Consider the following 19,903-nt stretch of genomic DNA (forward strand, 5'->3'; position numbering starts at 1 on the left):
TCATTGTTCAGACCACTGTTGTATATGGTTTTCTCCTTGTCACTTTGAATATTGAGGTCGTCAAGAATATGCTTGTTCCCTGCTGACCCTAGTTTTGATTATTTTGTATTATCTCGTTTATTTTTTTTGTTGAAATACATGTACCTATTTTTGTGAAAATTCAATAAAAATATTGAAATATAAAAAAGCTAAAGATCCTAGGCACCTTGAATCACACAGCCCTATTTCCTTAATTACCTGGACTCGAAGATTCTAGTCAATCAGCTGGCAACCCTGATGCCGCTAATTATTTCTCCATTCCATGTGGGTTTTGTATGTGGTCGATCAATGGTGGCCAACATCCTAAAAGTCTTACCAGCCCTAGAATATGCTAAAATGCAAGGCAGACCTTAGGGTGAAAATTGATTAAATTTCAGTCTCCACTAGTTTGGTATCAAGGGCCTCTTTACTGTGCTCTTGACAATTCACAATGGCATGTACAATTCAATCCATGGCTAGGTACATACATAAGGTTTTTTATCTCCACCCATACTGGAAGGGAGCACGGGGCAGGGATGTTCATTGTGCTAGAGCTGCACTGCATGCAGATCCATGATGTGTGGTTTATCGATAAGAGGGATTATCTACCTATCCCCCCAAAAATAAAAAAGGATCTAGAACTTTAGTTTATTTAGAAATTTAGTGCTCTCCTTTTTAGAGAGGTGTTACTTAAAATTATGTCTTTTAACAGACTTTTATATCCTCAGCAAACAATGCCGTTGCTGTTGAACAATTAGGATAAAAGGTCCCTTAACATGTCATTTGCAACATTCATCTGGCAAGGCGGGTGCCCATGCAGAAGCGGTTTCTGCCTACTTTAGAAGGGTGAGTTAATTTCCCTAATATTGGAGAATACAATCTGGCCTGCCTCATCAGGCATATCATTGGCTGCCTTAAAGGTTCTATAACATTTTCTAATTATATATTGGAACAATAAGTGGCACACCCATGGGATCTGAGGGTTTTTATACTCTAAGCTTTTAAAGTTAAAAATCTCAAACGCTTATGAAATATCTAAGATTCTTCTTCTATTGGAGCAGAAAATATTTATTAGGGTGTGACAAGGTGTCTCACTACTTCATTGAAAAGGTGTGCTATGGTGTTTACATTACACACAGGTTCAGCTGTTTCAAGAGTTAAAGGCTCCAGGAAGAGTTGCTTAGTTGGAAAACCTGTTAAGGGTGCTGAAGCTGGTCAGGGAGGAGATAAAAGGGATCCCTTACCACCTGGTCCATTCAAGGTTTTTTTCGGCCTGCGCAGCCAGAGAGCAGATGTACTATTTAGAGAGAGCATTGTATCCAGTAGCTTGCTGGAGGCTGAGGGTAAAGAGATCTACAAAGACCATTGCCAAAGGGAAATTCCCAGGGACCATAAATTTTGTATAATGACTTTGTAATATGGCTAACAGTAATATTGTGTATTTTTTTTTACTTTTTGGGCAACTTGCTAATAAAGAACAAGCAGACACCTGTAGCTTGCACTGCATCCTTTTTGCCTGCTCAGTGTCATCCAAAAATTATGTGTTTCATGACCTATGCTATACATCTGTGTTGTGGTTTACTTGGATGACATCTTGATTTTCTTACGTTGGAAACATGACTTATGACCTTCTGGTCACCCAGGCATACAAAGAACTTTTACATTTCTCTCCCAACAGTACTGGTGGTTCAATCTTCACAAAGATGTGACAGACTATGTCAAGGCCTGTGTGGTCTGTGCTCAAACAAAGTCGTTCTCCTTCTTCCACTACCTATTCCCACAGAACTTGTGTCATTTATCTATAGATTTTACCACTGATTTTCCACCTTCTGATGGCTGTATGGTTATTTGGGTGGTTGTGGATCGCTTTACCATCAGCAGCAGCATTGGTTGTAATCTTTTTCCAGCTGCCCCAAGAAAATTTCTTGACTTCACGGCATGCCCACTCATATCGTGTCAGATCGTGGGGTGCATTTTACTTCCATTTCTGGAAAGGCTTTTTCAAATCCCTGGACATTTATATGGAGTTCTCTACTGCTTATCACCTGCAAACCAATGGGCAGACTGAAAGGGTCATCCAGTCCTTGGAACCATATGTTTGAGCCCTTGTATCTGCCCACCATGATGACTGGGTGGCTCTGCTACCTTGGGCAGAGTTTGCCCACAATAATCATGTCTGCACCAGCACCAAGGGGTCTCCATTTTTTATTGTCTACGACAAACATTCTCGCCTTCCGTCCCCTATACCCTCCCCTGCTGCCAGCACCAGATCTGCTCAGGGATCCCAGTCCCTGCTCACTTCCTGGTCCTGGTCATATGACTCTCTGTCAGTTGCCCTTTTGTCTCAGAGGACTACAGTGTTCTGCAGACACACTCCACCAACTGGCAAACATGTTAACAGCACTTGAACTGCCTCTTTTCCAGCACTTCCTCTGGTGGTGGATTAGGTTGTCTGCAGGTCACATGAGCCTCATCCATTACATGACCTACCCTTTATAAGGAAGTGACTGGCACAAGGAAGATGCCTGAACAAGGAGTTCCCTTTGGCTCTGTTCCCATGTACCAGTTGCGCCTGTTTGTGTCTGTTCATGACTCTCTCGTGTACCAACCCTAGCTTGACCCGTGACTACTCCTGATCGCTGCCTGCCCTGACCTTTGGCTTGTCTGACCACACTCCTGTCTCTCTCGTTTTGGCACCAGGTTTTGTTTGTCTGTCAGCAGTTACCAGCCTCTGCATGCATGGGGGTGCAACCTGTCCTGCAGCCTAACATCCTCACCTCTAGAGGCTCTGGAAAAGACCGGGTGATTGCTTAGGCTCTGCGCCACGCACACATCTCTGCCAACTGAACTGGTGACACGAAGGGTCCGCCATCCTACCTGTGGCACCATAACATAAATCCTTTCTGTGGGGAATTTAAATGTAAGGAGCTAGGAGGATGCCCTGCCATAGCTGCTGTGGCTCTGTGCTCCCTGGAACAAGACTTTTGTAGTCCCCGAGGCACATGAAGAGTGGCTCTGTGACTCCAGAAACAGGGCTGATTCCAAAAGAGGGACAAGAGCTACAGGGAGAAGCTGCTTACCATTTTTCAGGCATGCCCCCCTCAGGCTACATATTGGTGAGCATAATTCTCCCCAGAGGTTTTTAGCCGGCTGCTTTGAATACCCCGCCCAGCTCTCGGCAGCTCTCATCCTCAGATGCACGGATCTCAGTGAGGCTGCTCTGTGTCATCCGTTCAGAGGATTGCTGCTGATGAGAGGTGAGCACACACAGTTCAGCCTTCATGTGAAGGAGACACAGGCAGCCCAGCCCCCATCTCATAGCACGAGCTCGGATTTCTGCCTGTGAAATGTATCCACCCCTAGCTCTGCGTGTGAATTCTGCATCCTCACAGCTCTCTGTGTGTACAAACCTCCATATCTCCTAAATTGTATGTCACAATGACCTGTAATTTTCAGGGTGTACAGGGGACCCTCATAGATACTAGTTATTACAATTTCAGCCCCCCAGCTTTAAAGAATTTCAAGATATGGGGGTCACAAATGTAAAAAGTTATGAAAATTGAACTTGGGGTTGTTGTTTGAGGAAAGTGCAACAAGGAGTCCTAAATTGAAAGTGCAAATTGGGGACCCCAGAGCCACTAACATAGCAAGGAGCATTGGGGTGGGGCCCCTAAACATATAGCTACCTGTCACAAATCTATACCTATGAAACTACTGTCTGCTTCTCTTCTTTGGACACCAATTTCCCCGAGGATGGGGGGTACAAAACTGAAAATATAATAACTGAAAATATAGGTGCAAGTGGCGGGCACATTCTCCCACATTCTCTACAGCATCATTAGAACATAAAACACTCTGCCCATTAAAATGGGCTTCCCTTCCCTGGGGAGGTGTAAGAAACCAAAAATATAGGTACAAGTGGGGAACATCTGTGACTAACATCCCCTAAAACTTCATCACTATGGCATCATTAGAAAATGAACTCTGCCCACTAAATTTTATTGAGGTTGCAGTACAGGAAGGTTACAGTCGTGTGTAACAAGGAAGTGCATTTTGATGGACATTTTTTTTTTAATGTTGTAAAGATGCCATGGTGATGAAAGGTGATCGCCACAAGTGTCTCCCACTTCCGCCTATATTTTTGTTTTCCTGCACCTCTTAATTCTTGAGAAATTGGGGTTTGAGGTAAGATGCAGACAGATATGTGTAACCGAGCAGGCAGCACATTTTGCTAGGTAGAGATTTATGTTCTCATAATGCCATAGTAATTACATTTTAAAAAGGCTTAGCCACAAGTGTCCCCCACTTGCACCTACAGTTTGTTTCCTATGCCTCTACCTGTACCTAAAAATATCAAGTTATTACAACCAACGGTTTAGGAGATCTGAAGGTTTGAACACAGCGAGCTGTAGCAGAATATGACAAGCAGCTTTTACACTCACATTGCTATCACACTCCGCTTCCGATGACATTACACACTGCGGATAAACGTCACAAACTGTTTTTATATAGAATATGGGCAGTGATGAGAGGGGGTCACTGTCTGTCTCGTCTCTATCTGATATCACATGCATGATGCTATTAAAGCATCGCCACATTTTTAACATTATATTAAAGAGTTACTTTCTCTGTTATGTAATGGAAAAATTTTTTTTTTTGCTTTTACACTTTTGTGAAGAGGACCTCTCCCCTTCAGTCTTCACTTCCATTTCGGTAAAGACCGAAGGGGAAATCCGCAGCCTTCTGGGATATTTGTGTCACATATCCCAAAAAGCTCTGCACTGCTCCTTGTGTGCATGCAACTTCAGGGGATTTCTTATAAAGTAAAAAAAAACGTGTTCAATCTCATGCATGCGCAGTGCAAGGCAGCATTGGACATACAAGTGAGCATCAGAGAAAAGGTGGAAGCTGAGCCAGCATGGGCCTGCTGGGCTAATTATGTAAAAGAATCAAGTGAAAAAAAAAATGTTTTCACAAAAGTTCACTTTAACTAAATATAGACACAGGAGCACATCTGAAGTTAGGCTGAATTCACACCTGCAGTAAGGTTACATTTGTCCATTCCTCATACCAGGAACCACTGTTACCAATGTTACCAATCCTAGATGCTACAGGGGTTACCAATCCCCTGTTACCAATCCTAGATGCCCAGAACTTACCGCCTGTTACCAATCCTAGGTGCCCAGCACTTACCGCCTGTTACCAATCCTAGGTGCCTAGAATTTACCGCCTGTTATCAATCCTAGATGCCCAGCACTTACCGCCTGTTACCAATCCTAGGTGCCTAGAATTTACCGCCTGTTATCAATCCTAGGGGCCTGGCACTTATGGCCTGTTACCAATCCTAGGTGCCCAGCACTTATGACCTGTTACCAATCCTAGGTGCCTAGAACTTACCGCCTGTTACCAATCCTAGGTGCCTAGAACTTACCGCCTGTTACCAATCCTAGGTGCCTAGAACTTACCGCCTGTTACCAATCCTAGGTGCCCAGCACTTATGGCCTGTTACCAATAATAGGTGCCTAGCAGTTGCCAGAAGTCACTCAGAAGGGGTAAATGTTTTTTTGCTGCTAATATGAGCTAAGCCTAACTTGTTACACCACATTCATTATACTATTACACTACTACAAAGGATTACACTCCAAAAACTTAGAACACTACAAAGTTGGGTCACAATACACGGCATAGGACAGTTGTGGCAAAATACACAGAATAGAAAAATTGGATATACTAACGGGGCAGGCATTACAAAGTTGTAACAAATAATTGGGAGAAGGTAGAACACTGAAACAATAAGAGGTTACTGGATACCCATAGCATAAACAACTGGGAGCACTAAATTTGCCGTGTTTTACCACCCGGCTACAGCTTCCTACCACCCGGCTGAAAAAAATTTCTGGGGAAAACACTGGTGAGAGTCTAAAAATAATGTCTTCTTAGACTGTATTTACTGTATATTTTTTTACAAATCTCATTAAACATTTAAATGTTTTTTACTTGTACTTACTCTGTTGGCATATGCATAGCCTTTCGGTAAAAGGTATTCTTTAATGAAAGTTGATTTTCCAGCTAAAAACAGACAATGCATTAGTTGTGACATTAATCTGAACATCTTTTTTTAATATTTAAATAACAGGTATATGAGAAAAAACATAAAAATTGCAAGACAATATTAAGCATATCTTGAGGCTTACATTTCAAAAGTATCATTAAAGTGGGCCATTTTTGTTGCTTTTTTTACAGCTAAAATTCAACTATAAAAAGCAAGTTTTACTTACAAATATATTATTAAACTATATTTATAAAGCGCCAACATATTACACAATGCTGTACGTTAAATAGACAGACAGATAAAAACAATGACACATGAGGAGAGGACCCTGCCCAAAAAAGCATACAATCTAAGAGGTGGGGAAATAACACAAAATAGTTATGTAAATGTTTCTGTACAGCTAATTTAAACATGCAAAAACAGGTGACCTAAATGCAATGCATTATCAATATTTTGTGATTGTCCTCGGAAGACAAAAAGTTTTTGTGGAGTTCTGTTTCCTGTTGATAGATAACACTGGGGAATGAATTTTTGGTTGAGTTAGATCTTACACTTGTTTTTTACTAATTTTTGGGTGGTGAATGCTGAAATTACCCCAGATTTTTGCGATCACATCAGTTTTTTACAATACAGGGTACCCTCCATTTTTGTCGAAAAACATACAAATTTTACATACAATGAAAAAATAATGAAATTGTCAAGGTAGCTGCAGAGCAGGATGGTGGACCCTCTGTGTCACCAGCTCAGTTGGTAGAGACGTGCACAGATGCAGAGTCTACGCAGCTGCCCGGTCTTCACCAGAGCCTCTAGAAGTGGGGGGGGGGGGGGGGGGTGAGCTGCGGGCAACTGCCAGGTTGTGGCCCCTGTGCACGCAGAGGCAGGTGACTGCTGAGGGCATAAACAAGACGTGGTACCAGAACGAGGAGCAGAAAGTAGTCAAGGGAAGGCAGCCATTAGGAGTTGTCAAGGTCAAGCCGAGGACAATATACGAAGAGTCAGGAACGAGAGAATCAAAAAAAGGAACCTGGAAGCAGAGCCAAAGGAAGTCCTTGTTCAGGCAACCTCCTATTGCCATTCATTTTTTTTAAGGGAAAGTCATGTGATGGATGAAGCCATGTGACCTGCTGCATCCTATTCTACCACCAAAGGGGGTCCTGGGAACTAGAGGTTGGTGGTGTTCACATCTTCACCGCCAGGGGAAGGCGTCCGCAAAACACTCTAGTCCTCCAAGGTAGTGGAACAGCTGACTTGGAGTCACATGACCTAGACCAGGAAGTGAGCTGAGGAGGTGATGCCTCAGCAGAGCTGGTGCTGGCAGCGGGGGAGTGTAAGGTGGGTGACACTGAAGGAGGCAGAGATCCCCAGGACCTACAGGGATCTGTGACAGTACCCCCCCTCTGAGGGCCCCCACCATCCCGGCCCCTCTGGGCTTGTGGGGAAATTTGGCGTGGAACTCCCTAAGTGAACAGGGAGCATGGAGATCCTTACAAGGGACCCAGGAATGCTCTTCAGGGCCGTAGCCTTTTCAATGCACCACATATTGCAATGATCCCCGGACAAGTCTGGAGTCCAAAATCTGTTCTACTTCATATTCTTCTTCTGAAGCAGCAGGGACAGGTCCAGGGGGTATAGTCTTCTTAGAGATTGTATTGAGAATAACCAGTTTAAGGAGTGAAGCGTGAAAGGAAATATGGATCCTTAGAGAAGGCGTCAGGAAGCAGTTTCAACTTGTACGTGACTGGGTTAAACTGAGACAGGACAGGAAAAGTACCAATGAAACGCCGAGCCAACTTGGGAGATGGCATCTGTAACCGAATATTTTTTTGTAGAAACCCAGACTTGCCAGGGGAAAACTGAGGTGCAGGGGATGGTTTGTTTGTCGGCCCATTTCTCGGAACATAGGGAGGAGCGCTTTAAAATCTCTTGAACCTCTCTCCAAACTTGCCGAAAGTGGTAAGCGGTAGCGGCTGCAGCAGGTACATCTGATGGTGCAGGAACAGAAGCAGGGAGCTTGGGGTGAAACGACCGGAGACAATGAAGAAAGGGCTGTGACCTGTAGACTCATTGGAGCAGTTGTTGTGAGACAGCTCAGCCCAACACAGTAGGTCAGACGAATTGTTTTGCTGGGAGTTGACATACATGCGGAGATACTGTTCCAGGGACTGGTTCGTCCGCTCTGTTTGCCCGTTAGACTGGGGGTGGAAGGAAAGTGCAGCTTGATGTCCCGCAGGTGACAGGGCTCGCCAGAAGGGAGAAGTGAACTGCACTCCACGATCAGACACTATGTGTGATGGTAATCAATGCAGGTGGATGACTTCCTTAAGGAAGCTTTTAGCCAAAGTGGAAGCAACAGGAAGACCAGGAAGGGGAATAAAACGGGCCATTTTAGAAAATGTATCTACCACAACCAATATTGCGGTGAACCCATTAGAGATCGGAACATCAGTTATAAAATCCATAGGATAGGACTCCATGGTAGTTCAGGGGTCGGCAGTGGCTGCAAAGGATCGGAGGTGAATCTGCAACGTACCAGCACGTACATCTGCAACGTACTTGTGCCAAGCACACTCAGTGCAAGCAGGCACAAAATCACCGACATCCTGCTTCAAATTTGGCCACCAGTATTTATGGTTGATTAAGTCAAAGGTCTTGTGATGCCCATGGTGACCAGCAACCTTAGAAGCATGACCCCCACTGAGGGCCAAAAGGGCGCTTTCTCTTTTTAACAAATGATATCCTGGGAGGATCTGGACCAGCTGGACTGGGGCCATGGGCAAGATTCGAGCAGGGTCGATAACAAAAGTGGGTTTTGTTTCTGTGCCCTCCTTTTTAAAGGAGTGAGAAAAGGCATCAGCCTTAAAATTTTTGGAACCTGGATGATACACGAGTATGAAGTCAAACCTGGAAAAGAAGCGTGACCACCAGGCTTGACGAAGATTCAAGCGTGCTAATTGTAGGTACTGCAGGTTCTTGTGGTCAGTGTATATAGTTACAGGATGTCGAGCGCCCTCTAGTAAGTGGTGCCATTCTTCTAAGGCGAGTTTGAATGCAAGAAGCTCGCAGTCTCTGATTGAGTAGTTCTTCTCAGCAGGAGAGAACATTTTAGAGAGTAAACCACAGGACCTCAGCTTGAATGCCGCATTCTTCTGGGAAGGAACTGTGCCCACTCCAATAGAGGAAGCGTCCACCTCTAAAAAGAGGGGCTGAGAGGTGTCGGGGCGAACCAGGGCAGGAGCCGATGCAAAGGCCTTTTTCAATAAGTGAAAGGCCTCCGGTGAAGGAGGTCCTGGAAGATGTCGTTCGGAGAGCGGGTCTGCCAAGGTGGGTAACACTAAAGGAGGCACAGATCCACTGACCAGAAATAATAACTTGAATGTACGGTTTATTTAAATTTCTTTTGTTCATACAAAGGATTTATTGTTACTCTGACATTTTTATTACAGTAAAACATTTGAAATTTATTCAGGTAAGTGTTTAAGGTAAAAATATACGCTTATAGCTTTTTCTGGAGTTTTCAATCTTAGGACAATCCCGCTGGATGCTCCAACAATAGTCAGCCATCATATATACATCCCATCTACCCTGATACCGTCCTTCCATGACCTTCAAATGCTGGTGGAATTGTTTAGCTTGCTAATCACTGACTGCACCAAGGTTTTCTGGGAAGTTAGAAAGATGGCTATGCAGAAAATGCACCTTGATGCTCATATTGCAACCAAGCATTTTGTAGCTCTTCAAAAGTTTCTGGACAATTTCCGTGTAATTTTTTGCTTGTGTGTTTCCAAGAAAATCCTTGACAATGGCTTTGAATTTTAACCAAGCATTCTTTTCGACTTCTGACATTGTCCTGATGAAATGTTTTTCTTTGATGAGCTGCCGAATCTGTGGACCATCAAACACACCGGCCTTTATTTTTTCAAATGACAGGCTAGGAAATGCCAAAATTAGGTATTTGAAACAGTCCCCTTTAACTAACTGCTTCATCAGACCCAGTTTCATGTGCAGAGGCGGGAATACAATATGCTTTTTATGAACAAGCTCTGATGTCCAACATGCACAGATAACAGGGATACTTGGTGTATGCGTGTTCCTGACTAAGAAGGAAGCATACCATTTTAAGGTCAACACAGATGACCCAATTGTGTTGGTGATATGGCAAAAACTCAATGGCTCTTTTTTATGTCTGCATATTCTTCACAAGGAGAAACTGAATAGCCAATTGGGACTGACCCAAATATTTTGCCATTGTAAAGGAGGACACACTTCAAGCTCCGCTTTGAGCCATCGATGAATAGTCGCCATTCAGTTAAGGTATAGATTGGAATTTCCAATTCCTCCATTAAACTAGGTATGTTATGGTAATAAAAAAAAGCCACTGTCAGTTCTAAAGTACTGCAGAAATGCAATTTCTCTGGTTTGAAAGTACAGTACATTCGTTCCTTTTTCAAGTAAGTTTTTCTAATGCAGTCTTGATGCTAGGAGTTCTGAAGCCTTCTTCGATAGTCCCAAATCACGCGCCAAATCACTCAATTCATGCTGATCAAATCCCTTACGAACAGAGTCCTCTTCAATTTCAAACTCTTCATCATGGTTGTCACCTAGTTCATCACCATAATCATGTTCTTTAAGAGAGGGTAGTCTAACGAAAACCGGTACTGGGATTTCATCTGAAAGAGCCACTGGGCATATAGCTGATAGTAGACTAGGATACTCTGTGTTACATTTATTTTTCTTGTAGTTTTCACTATACAAAAGTAACAGTCACTGAAAGATCTCCTGGCTCTCGCCAAACCATAGGTATACCAAATGGCATCTTATCACGTGTTTCCTTTGTCCACATCCCTAAACCCTCGACACACCGTTTGCACACCTTATGAGGGGCCCAAGACTTATCTTGATTACCAAGATTAACTTCGAAATATGGCAAATAGGTTTGCTCTACAAATGTGCTGATGTTCGCCCTTTGACTGGGAATGGTGAAACTGCCACAGATATAACAAAAAGAATCAGGGTTGTTTAGGCACTTACGAGGAGAAACAGCAGAGCCAGACATGATATGAAAGAAAGGAAATATGTGTTGAAGTAGAAAAATAAATTTTGCTCATTCACTACGTAGAGCAGCACACAACCTCTGACCACACTGTTTGCACACCTTATAAGGGGCCCAATATTTATCTTGATCACCAAGTTTACCTTTGAAATTTGTCAGATAGGCTTGCTCTACAAATGTGCTGATGTTCACCCATTGACTGGGAATAGTGAAACTGCCACAGATATAACAAAATGAATCAGGGTTGTTTAGGCACTTACGACGAGAAACAGCAGAGCCAGATATGATCTACAGGAAAGGAAATACGTGTATAAGTAGAAAAGTAAATTTTGCCTATTCACTACGTAGAGCAGATCCACGCTACAGTAATCGCAATAATATAAGCGGTAGAGAAAAAAACTGACGTGATAGAAGAAAACTAACTGCACTTTCAGAATCAGCATACCTATTTTAGTGTAAATAAGCTTAAAAATTAAAGTCAAGAAAAAACTTGTTCAAAATTGTTTCCCAGTGTTAAATAAAGTACAGAGCATCTATTCAGGAACAGAGCGTTCACGTATGTTATGAAGCCAGTGGCAAAGTGTAAAGGCTTTGACAGTGAGAGAGATATGGTAATTTTTTTTTGGCAGACAGTAAACATGGGACCATACCGCAAAGGGTATAATGTTTGCCTGTATATAAAGAAGGGGTATGCAGATGGTATGCCAGTGGACAGGTGTGCAGAAGAGGAGTACCAAGAGTATGCCAACAGGAAACATGTACAGGGAAGTAGTGTGGAGGGCTTGAAAATTGCAGGAGAGGATTGACGAGTATATGACCGTGCATCCGGCCTTAGAGGAGGTAGTGAGAGAAAGTGTTATGATAGTGTAGACAATATACATTCAATTTGTGTAAACGGGGAGAAATTGAAACTGCAGAAATATGTCAATACCCCTGACCATGTGAAAACAGGAGGTGTTCTTCTGCAAAGAACAGAAGGGAGAAAGTAAACCCTGAGGTCAAGAGCAAAAAGAATGGCAAACTTTCAGTGAGTGTAAAGTAGATTAGATGCAAAACCCCATACTATTTTTATGCAATACAAGATATATGAAAATAACTTTGTGTACAGAAGAGGCTATCCCAATGCTGGCATTAAGTGTGTGTTCTGGGGACAAACAGAAGAAAAGATTGTGTGCTGGAGAAGAGATCCTATTAAAATAAAGGCAAAGTTTGCCATGCAAAAGTGGCTTAACTTTAATTTTTATTGGGATGGAATGGTAGACATATAATAAAAAAAGGATAACCTGTTGTTACAAGCATTTGGGAAAAAAAAATGTTGTTCACATAATGCATAATGCAAAGGAAACATAACTGGATCCAAGTTTTAAAGAATCCAGATTAAACCTGGTAATAATTTGTTGAACAATATCATTTTAAAGCATGGGATCTAGCTGAGCTTCTAACCTAGGCCTAGTATCAAATAGTTTGATGGGTGCATAATTATATCACAAAATGGATGTCACACACTTAGTTACAATGTAAAAGTTCTGTATATGACAGGTTTAAATAAAACATATAGTATTTAAAATATACATATTTCAACTTTCATTCAGTACATAAACAGCCTAAATTAATATATATAAGTCTATAACTTCAACTTTTCTGCACCACCATTTAAACTCCTGGCATTCCGTACTTTGCTGGCAATATTGCAAAAAGCATCCCACAGCAGAAGTTAGAATTTGTTCCCACTAAAAAAAAAAACATTGTTGCAAGTTATACTGCAAAGCTTGTGTGGTTGTGCCTTGCAATGCTGACCCCATTTATTACACTGAATGGGGCAGTGCACAAAAACAGACTGAAATGCACACAGCAATGTGTGTTGTAAAAGGCAATGTGTTGTAAAAGGCCCTTACTCTTCATGCAATGCCTGATGTCCTTGTGTATAACATTCTATGAAAAGTGCAGTGAACTGCTTTACACCGCACCCAGTAGGAACAAGGCTTTACACAGCAGGTAGTGTTTTCCTTCACCTAACAACCACCAGCCAATGGGATGTTTAACTGTAACATTAACAGGGCCAATTGATTGTTTAAATATTTGGGGAGCATTCCATTTGGTTGATGGTTGCCAGGGGCTATGAACACTCCCTCGCTGTGTATTTCTCTACAGTAGAAAGTTTTTAAACCAGATGCTCATACAATATACTAGCAATTACCTTATCAGCTTCCAACTTTTGCTCCACTGACACTAAAATGAGAAGGGGTAGGAGCCAAGTGACATTAATTTTATGTTTTTCATTTTTTTCTTATGCCTAGGTTTGTTGTTTAGTAGCTAGTTGAACAAAACATAGTTCAATGTAGTTTAGCTTTAAGTGTAATCCAACATACAGATTAAAATGCACTGAGAAAAAAAAATTTCATGGGTTGTAGCCTATTTAAAACTTTTTTTTTTTTTTTTTTTTAAGAGAGTCATAAGTCCGCTTTTGCAAGAATCTCTTTTATGCAGTCTCAAAATATATCTAAAGTCAAAACATATTTTTTGTTTTGGAAAAAGGGGAAATTAGGAAAATCCAAAGTGAGGCAAATTCTATCCTATAGATATTTATAAAATTATTATCCCACTCTGGGCGCTCTCCCTTATTGTCCTTAGTCGAATGCCTGACTGTTGTCTCCCAGTTACTGTGTATGCACAGTATCTTGCTTTTTACATTATTAGCTTAAAAACTTATTTGACATTGGTATTCACTCGCATGACTTGGAAAACTAGTCGGATGACTATTCAGATTCTTGCACAAGCTTAGTTGTGCCTAGTTCTATATAGGGCCAGATTGTGAAAACTAAATTCCCTTATAGATTGTAATTTATATTATAATCACTTTTTGGGCATAAAAACTATTTATCAAAATTATGTTCGAGTATGCTTTGGGGAATAGAAAAATCGACAATATTAAACTTAAGGCTTCAGAAAAGAGTAACGTTACATGTCAGGTTATCTTTTAGAAAAAATATCCCTGTGAAAAAGTAGGCAGGGACATCTGTGATATTGGGAAGCACACTAATGTCAGATTTCCCCCTAAAGGTATAGCAGTAGAGAATAGAATCCCTCTTTAGGGCTTTTGTCAAAAAGTATGGACAGGGGAACATAGATTCTCCTTTATCAGGTATTCCTCTCTGATATCAGATAACCCAGCATTACATGCTTCTAGATCCGCTAGTTTACAACATGCATTCTAAAAGTTTTTTTTTAGGAGGATTTAGTTTTTTTAAAACTAAAGTTTTAAAAGGAAACCAAAGTTTTTTTGAAAGGATTCTGTGTCACTAGGTATCATAAACGTCAGGTTCTGGCAGATAAGAGTAGTAAAGTGGCTTCTGAATAGCCTCTGAGCTGTATGCGGGAACTTATTTGTTAATAATAGTCATTACAAAGTTGTAGTTTTCAAGAAAAGAAGACAGAGAATGGGGTCTTTTGGTGGCCAACAAGTCAATAGTATATTTATACTCTGTATAATCATTACATACAAAACTACAATCAAACTCTATAGCAGTAAAATACATACAATATGAAATATACTGCCTCATCCCATTTTAAATTATGAGATTATGAGGTAAATGTTTAGACAAATGCTTCTCTCTGGCTGACATAAATATTAGATAGTAGAAGTAGAATAGGTTACATAATCACAAAATGGAAATGAGTGGTAATCCATGTTCGTGTGGTACGGTTAGGCAACCCAATGCATTTCGCCCTTAGGGCTTCTTCAGGGGTGTGAGGGATAACAGTAGAATGTAGCTGGTGAGAGATTAGTGTGATACGGTTATATTTTAAAATTGTCCTATAAAGCCATACATACATACGTCCACAAAGATCTCCATGAACATTTGATAGTAAAAGAAGCTGCATCCATCCAGGCCACTGATATCTCCCAAGATAACCTGGAAACTAGGTTTGATTTCAAAACAACCACAAGCCACACTGAACCGCTCCCAAGAAAACCTAAATATTCTTTCTTTCCACAATTATATACCAACCCTCACAACCAGACTTTGGTAATGTAGTCACAGATGAATTATTGAAGACAGACCTTCACACCAATTGTCAAACCACAAATTTTTCCAAGAACCAAAAAAAAAGCCCTTCTCTCCCTTACCAAAAAAAAGATAGTGTCAATACACCATCTGATAAAGGTGGAAATGTGGTGATCATGAATACCAACCATTATAAATCTATGTGCAAAAAATCCTCAATACAGAAGACTGCTATACCCTCATCCCTAACACAACTTATAAAAAAATTATATTCATAAGTTCTACTCTTTAGTCTGAAAAGCCTTTGCTAATAATGTGATAGACAAACCCACAAAAGATTGCCTACCCATTAAACACCCTACAATCCCAACGATCTATGCATTACCTAAAATTTCTAAAGACCCTAAAGACCCTACAGGCCACCCCATCATAGCAGGCATTAATTCTAGATCTTCAAATGCCAGCGAGATGGTAGGACGCTTATCTCCGACCTCTTGTGACCAACCATCCGTCATAATTGAAGGACACGATCAAGCTTCTGAAACTAACTAATCACATGAAAGTCCTGAAGAACACTTTGCAAGTGGCTATAGATGTAGAAGCCTTGTACAGCAGTATACCCCATGATAAAGGTTTGAAAATCATAAAAACCAGCCTTCTAGGAAATACCACTTTATCACATTAGAACAACTCCTTCATAATATGACTGCTGCGCTAATTCCTTACAAGAAACATGTTCATGTTTGATGATCACATGTATCCTGAAACAGGGCATGGCTATGGGAACAAAATGCGCACCTTTACATGCTAACTTATACTTGGGTGGATGGAAATACCAACTCCTCAGTTCACATCTGATGAGCAAATATCGCCATCATATTGTAGCCTGGTGGCGACATATTGATGATATACTCGTTTTATAGACAGAACCACCTGCCATACTCTCAAAATTTTTTAAAGTCCTCCAGCATACCCTGTTTCCCCGATTATAAGGCACTGTCTTATATTTTTTGAAATGCCAAAATATGTCCTAGGTCTTATTTTCAGGGGATGTCTTATTTTTCCATGAAGAAGACTACAGTAAACATTTATTGTTGAAAGTCACTCATGATCACTCATTTTCCATTGATTGTCCCCTTCTGATCACTCATGTGCCGTTCATATTCCCCTTCTGATCACTCTATGCAATGACTGTCCCCTTCTGATCACTCTGCCATTGATTGTCCCCTTCTGATCACTCTGCCATTGATTGTCCCCTTCTGTTCACTTACCGGTAATTAAGTGTAGGGATCTCCGTTAGGGCAGGGATCAGCAGCTTGCTTCCTGGTGCAGAATGCCGGCTTGTTACTTTCAGTTTCACTCTGCACTGCAGCCAGGAGCAGACACGTGCTGCAGCCAGCATCAAGGAGACACACACAGGATCAAATATCGGGGGATGTCTTATTCAGGGGTGAGTGTCTTATTTTAATTTTTTTTTTCAAAAATCGGGGGTGGCTTATTTAATGGGGATGTCTTAAAATCGGGGAAACACGGTAATAAATTTAATCTAAAATTCACAATTGAATTCAATGAAACATGTCTGCCCTTCCATGATGTTTATTTGAAAATTGATGACCATTACACAAAAAAAACACCCTATACAGGAAAAGCACTGGAGGGAACACCATCCTGAACGCCAATTCGTGACATTTGCAAGACACATTGGTCTATTCTCACAACAGACCCACGGGTTAAAAAGTTCATTAACCAAAAACCTCAACTAGCGTACCGCAAGTCTCCCTCGGTAAGAGACTACCTAGTTTCAAGTCATTACAACCACACAAGGTTCTTTTAGATGTAGCACATGCAACCAGTACAACTGGATAAAAAAAACTCAGAATATCTTACCAAACGGTACAACCCATAGGCCAAAACATTTCATTAAAAGGTATACTTAAGGAATCATTTACCTGGTCACAAGCGTATGTGGATCATTCTATGTCGAAAGACCAAAGGAGCTCTGAAGAAACGTATTTATGAGCATATACACTCAATAACATATGGAAGAATCATAACTCCCATCTGATACCATGTTACCATGAAGCACAAGTAAAATCAAAACGTTTTTAAAATTCTTTGGTCTGGAACACATCCCACAACCCAAGAGGGGGAGACCCTGACATTAAACTCCTTCAAGTGGAAACAGAATGGATTTTTCAATCTTAAGGCAACTCAGCCCCTAGGACAAAACGATACATGAGTTTCAAACCATTTCCATATCCTCACATCTTACCTAGTCTACCCACCATTCACACCACTTTTTCTAAACCTTATTCAATTTTCTTGTTCTCCCATCCTTTATACCCCTAAACCTTTCTTATCTATCTAATATGTAGGATTGAACTTATTGGGAATTTATCCCAACCTCTACTTTAATGCTTCTATTTAAAATACATTATGCTAAATGGCTTTGATTACAACAGATATATTCACCCCAATGTGATGTAATTACCCTATTAATATTTCTATTAATAAACAGGATTTATATAGCACCAACATATTACGCAGCCTTGTACATTAAATAGGAAACCAAAAGAATCTTACAGTGATAATACCACCAAATCTATCCCATGTTCCATATGGGGGACCCATTTACCATACTGTATCTTAATGAGCACATGACATCAACATGTATGATATTATAACATTGTATCAAACACTTTGTATTAATTCATAAAACATCATTTAGAAAACAATTATGTCCATGTCTTAACAAACTAATTGCAACTGGAAACTATGCAGAAAACGTTTATGTCTATGTCAAAAAAAAGGTTGTTTTGAAGTTTACTTTGTACCCCGAAGGATGCAGAATGTAAACTTATTACATTACGACTGTATAGAAGTATTTTTTACTAACTAATATGCATGGCATTCAGGAATTCATCAATGGAATACTGTATTAATTGCAACATGACTATACATTCTTCGTTACTAAAGTGTTGGTTTTTACATTAAAACATGACACCTACATTTATTACAATAAACATACAATGTAATACTTGTTCAGCTCACAGCAATGAGTGTGGCAATCATATCCACATATGATCTTATGCTGTTTACATGTACATAATCCTCTCCCCCCACCGGTTTTGATTCTGCACCCTCGGCTTGAACACCCCATCTAGATGGTGGATCACCACTATATGGGATGCATCTTGGTCCCCTGTATGAAGGCAGCATCACTTGCTGCATATCACAACCCTGACTTCGTCGGCTCTATTTTCTCAGGGCGGACAGGCTGGGTTGAGCTACTCGACACACACTGGAGGACTGAGTCTCTCTATATTATGGACATTCCGTTCAGACCAACCGAGGCACACCAGCCTCGGACATCCGTGCATGCAGGGTGTGGTTCCACCCGCACGCATGCGCAATACCACTAGCTGGACGTGATTCTCTTGTGGATTTAGGGCAGGACTGTCTGACAACTCCTTCTCACGCCGAAATGCAGTTCTTCCTACTCCAGATGATCCATGCTGCTACTTGTATCAAGCTGCTTAATCATCCTCCAGGCTCATTACAACCACTATCACCACTAACAGAGCACCACAAACAAAGTTATTCCTAATTTCTCCCATCCTACAAAACCAAGTAAGCAGCACAAAATTGAGTGCCCCTTTTTTATTTCTATATGGCATTTTATACCTTACATTATAGTTCTCAGAGACAGGGCCACTAGGGGATGCTACGGCTTGCACAAAAGTGGTGTGAGCCCTGAGAAGGGCCAAGGGGCAGAGTCCAAGCGACAACCAGGTCTTCTCCAGAGCCTCTAGTGGGATGTTGCGTGCTGCTGGTTACTGCCAGGTTGTGGTCCTCGGGCACACCAGGGTGAGCACGAGAATACACAGTACCAAATCACAAGGCAGAAGAATTGTCAAGGAAGTCCAAGGTCAAGGCAGGCAGCAAACAAGAGGGGTCAGGTCACAAGCCAGGGGTCAAATACCAGGGATCCAGAAAATAGACAACAGTGACACAGGGGGCACTGCGAACACAGGAGACACTGAAAGCAACAGGAGGCACAGGTGACACAGGAATAACCACAGACAGAGAGAAGCACTGGAACAGGGGCTATTTCTGGATTGGCTGGCGGATTGGGCGAAGAGGCACACCCAGAGTCAGAACTGCCCACATGTGCAAAAGAAAGATGCCTGCGCTTTAGCGAGGAAGAGGTAAGTGTGGCTTTACCCCCCACCCTTTTACGAGGCCTCCCCACCCGCCAAGGTCCAGGTTTCAGAGGGAAGCGAAGATGAAACCTCTTGGCAAGAAGTGGTGCAGACACATCTGTAGCAGAAACCCACAATCTCCCCTCAGGACCGAAACTTTTACAGTCAATTAGGTACATCAGCTTCTTACGAGAAATTTTGGAATCCAGAATTTGATGGACTTCATATTCCCAAGAATTGGGTGCAGGAGTAGTAAGCAGAGTGGTATGAGAAAAGCGAATAAGCGACCAACGCTTAAGCAGAGACACAAAAAAGCATTGGGCAGCTTGAGATGTGGAAGAAGGCATAGTTTATAACAAACCGTGTTGACTTGGGCAGAAATACCATATGGACCAATGAAACGTGAAGCAAAGTTCAGAGAAAGGACTTTGCATCAGATGTTGTTTGTGGATTGCCAGACTTTATCCCCAGGTGGCAGAAGAGGGAATGCCGATCCGCAAACTTTTTATGTTTAAGAGCTGCATGTTTCAAATGCTCACAGGTAGAAGACCAGATACTATTAAGCTGCTGATGT

General features: G+C 41.5%; 1 protein-coding gene across 10 annotated transcripts in view; it reads right to left on the bottom strand.

The window, feature by feature from the left end:
- Nucleotides 1-19,903, bottom strand: part of PNKP (polynucleotide kinase 3'-phosphatase) — a 285,690-nt gene that overhangs the window by 17,980 nt on the left and 247,807 nt on the right. For all 10 annotated transcript variants that reach the window (XR_011922635.1, XM_072425518.1, XM_072425519.1 and 7 more), the window contains one exon: nucleotides 6,026-6,087. Coding sequence is in view for 9 of the 10 variants with exons in the window: in XM_072425518.1 (XP_072281619.1) it covers nucleotides 6,026-6,087 (62 nt within the window). In the remaining variant the exon portion in view is untranslated. The remainder of the gene's footprint in view (nucleotides 1-6,025; nucleotides 6,088-19,903) is intronic.

This window comes from Pyxicephalus adspersus, chromosome 11 (genome assembly GCF_032062135.1).
Source record: "Pyxicephalus adspersus chromosome 11, UCB_Pads_2.0, whole genome shotgun sequence".
Taxonomy (NCBI): Eukaryota; Metazoa; Chordata; class Amphibia; order Anura; family Pyxicephalidae; genus Pyxicephalus; species Pyxicephalus adspersus.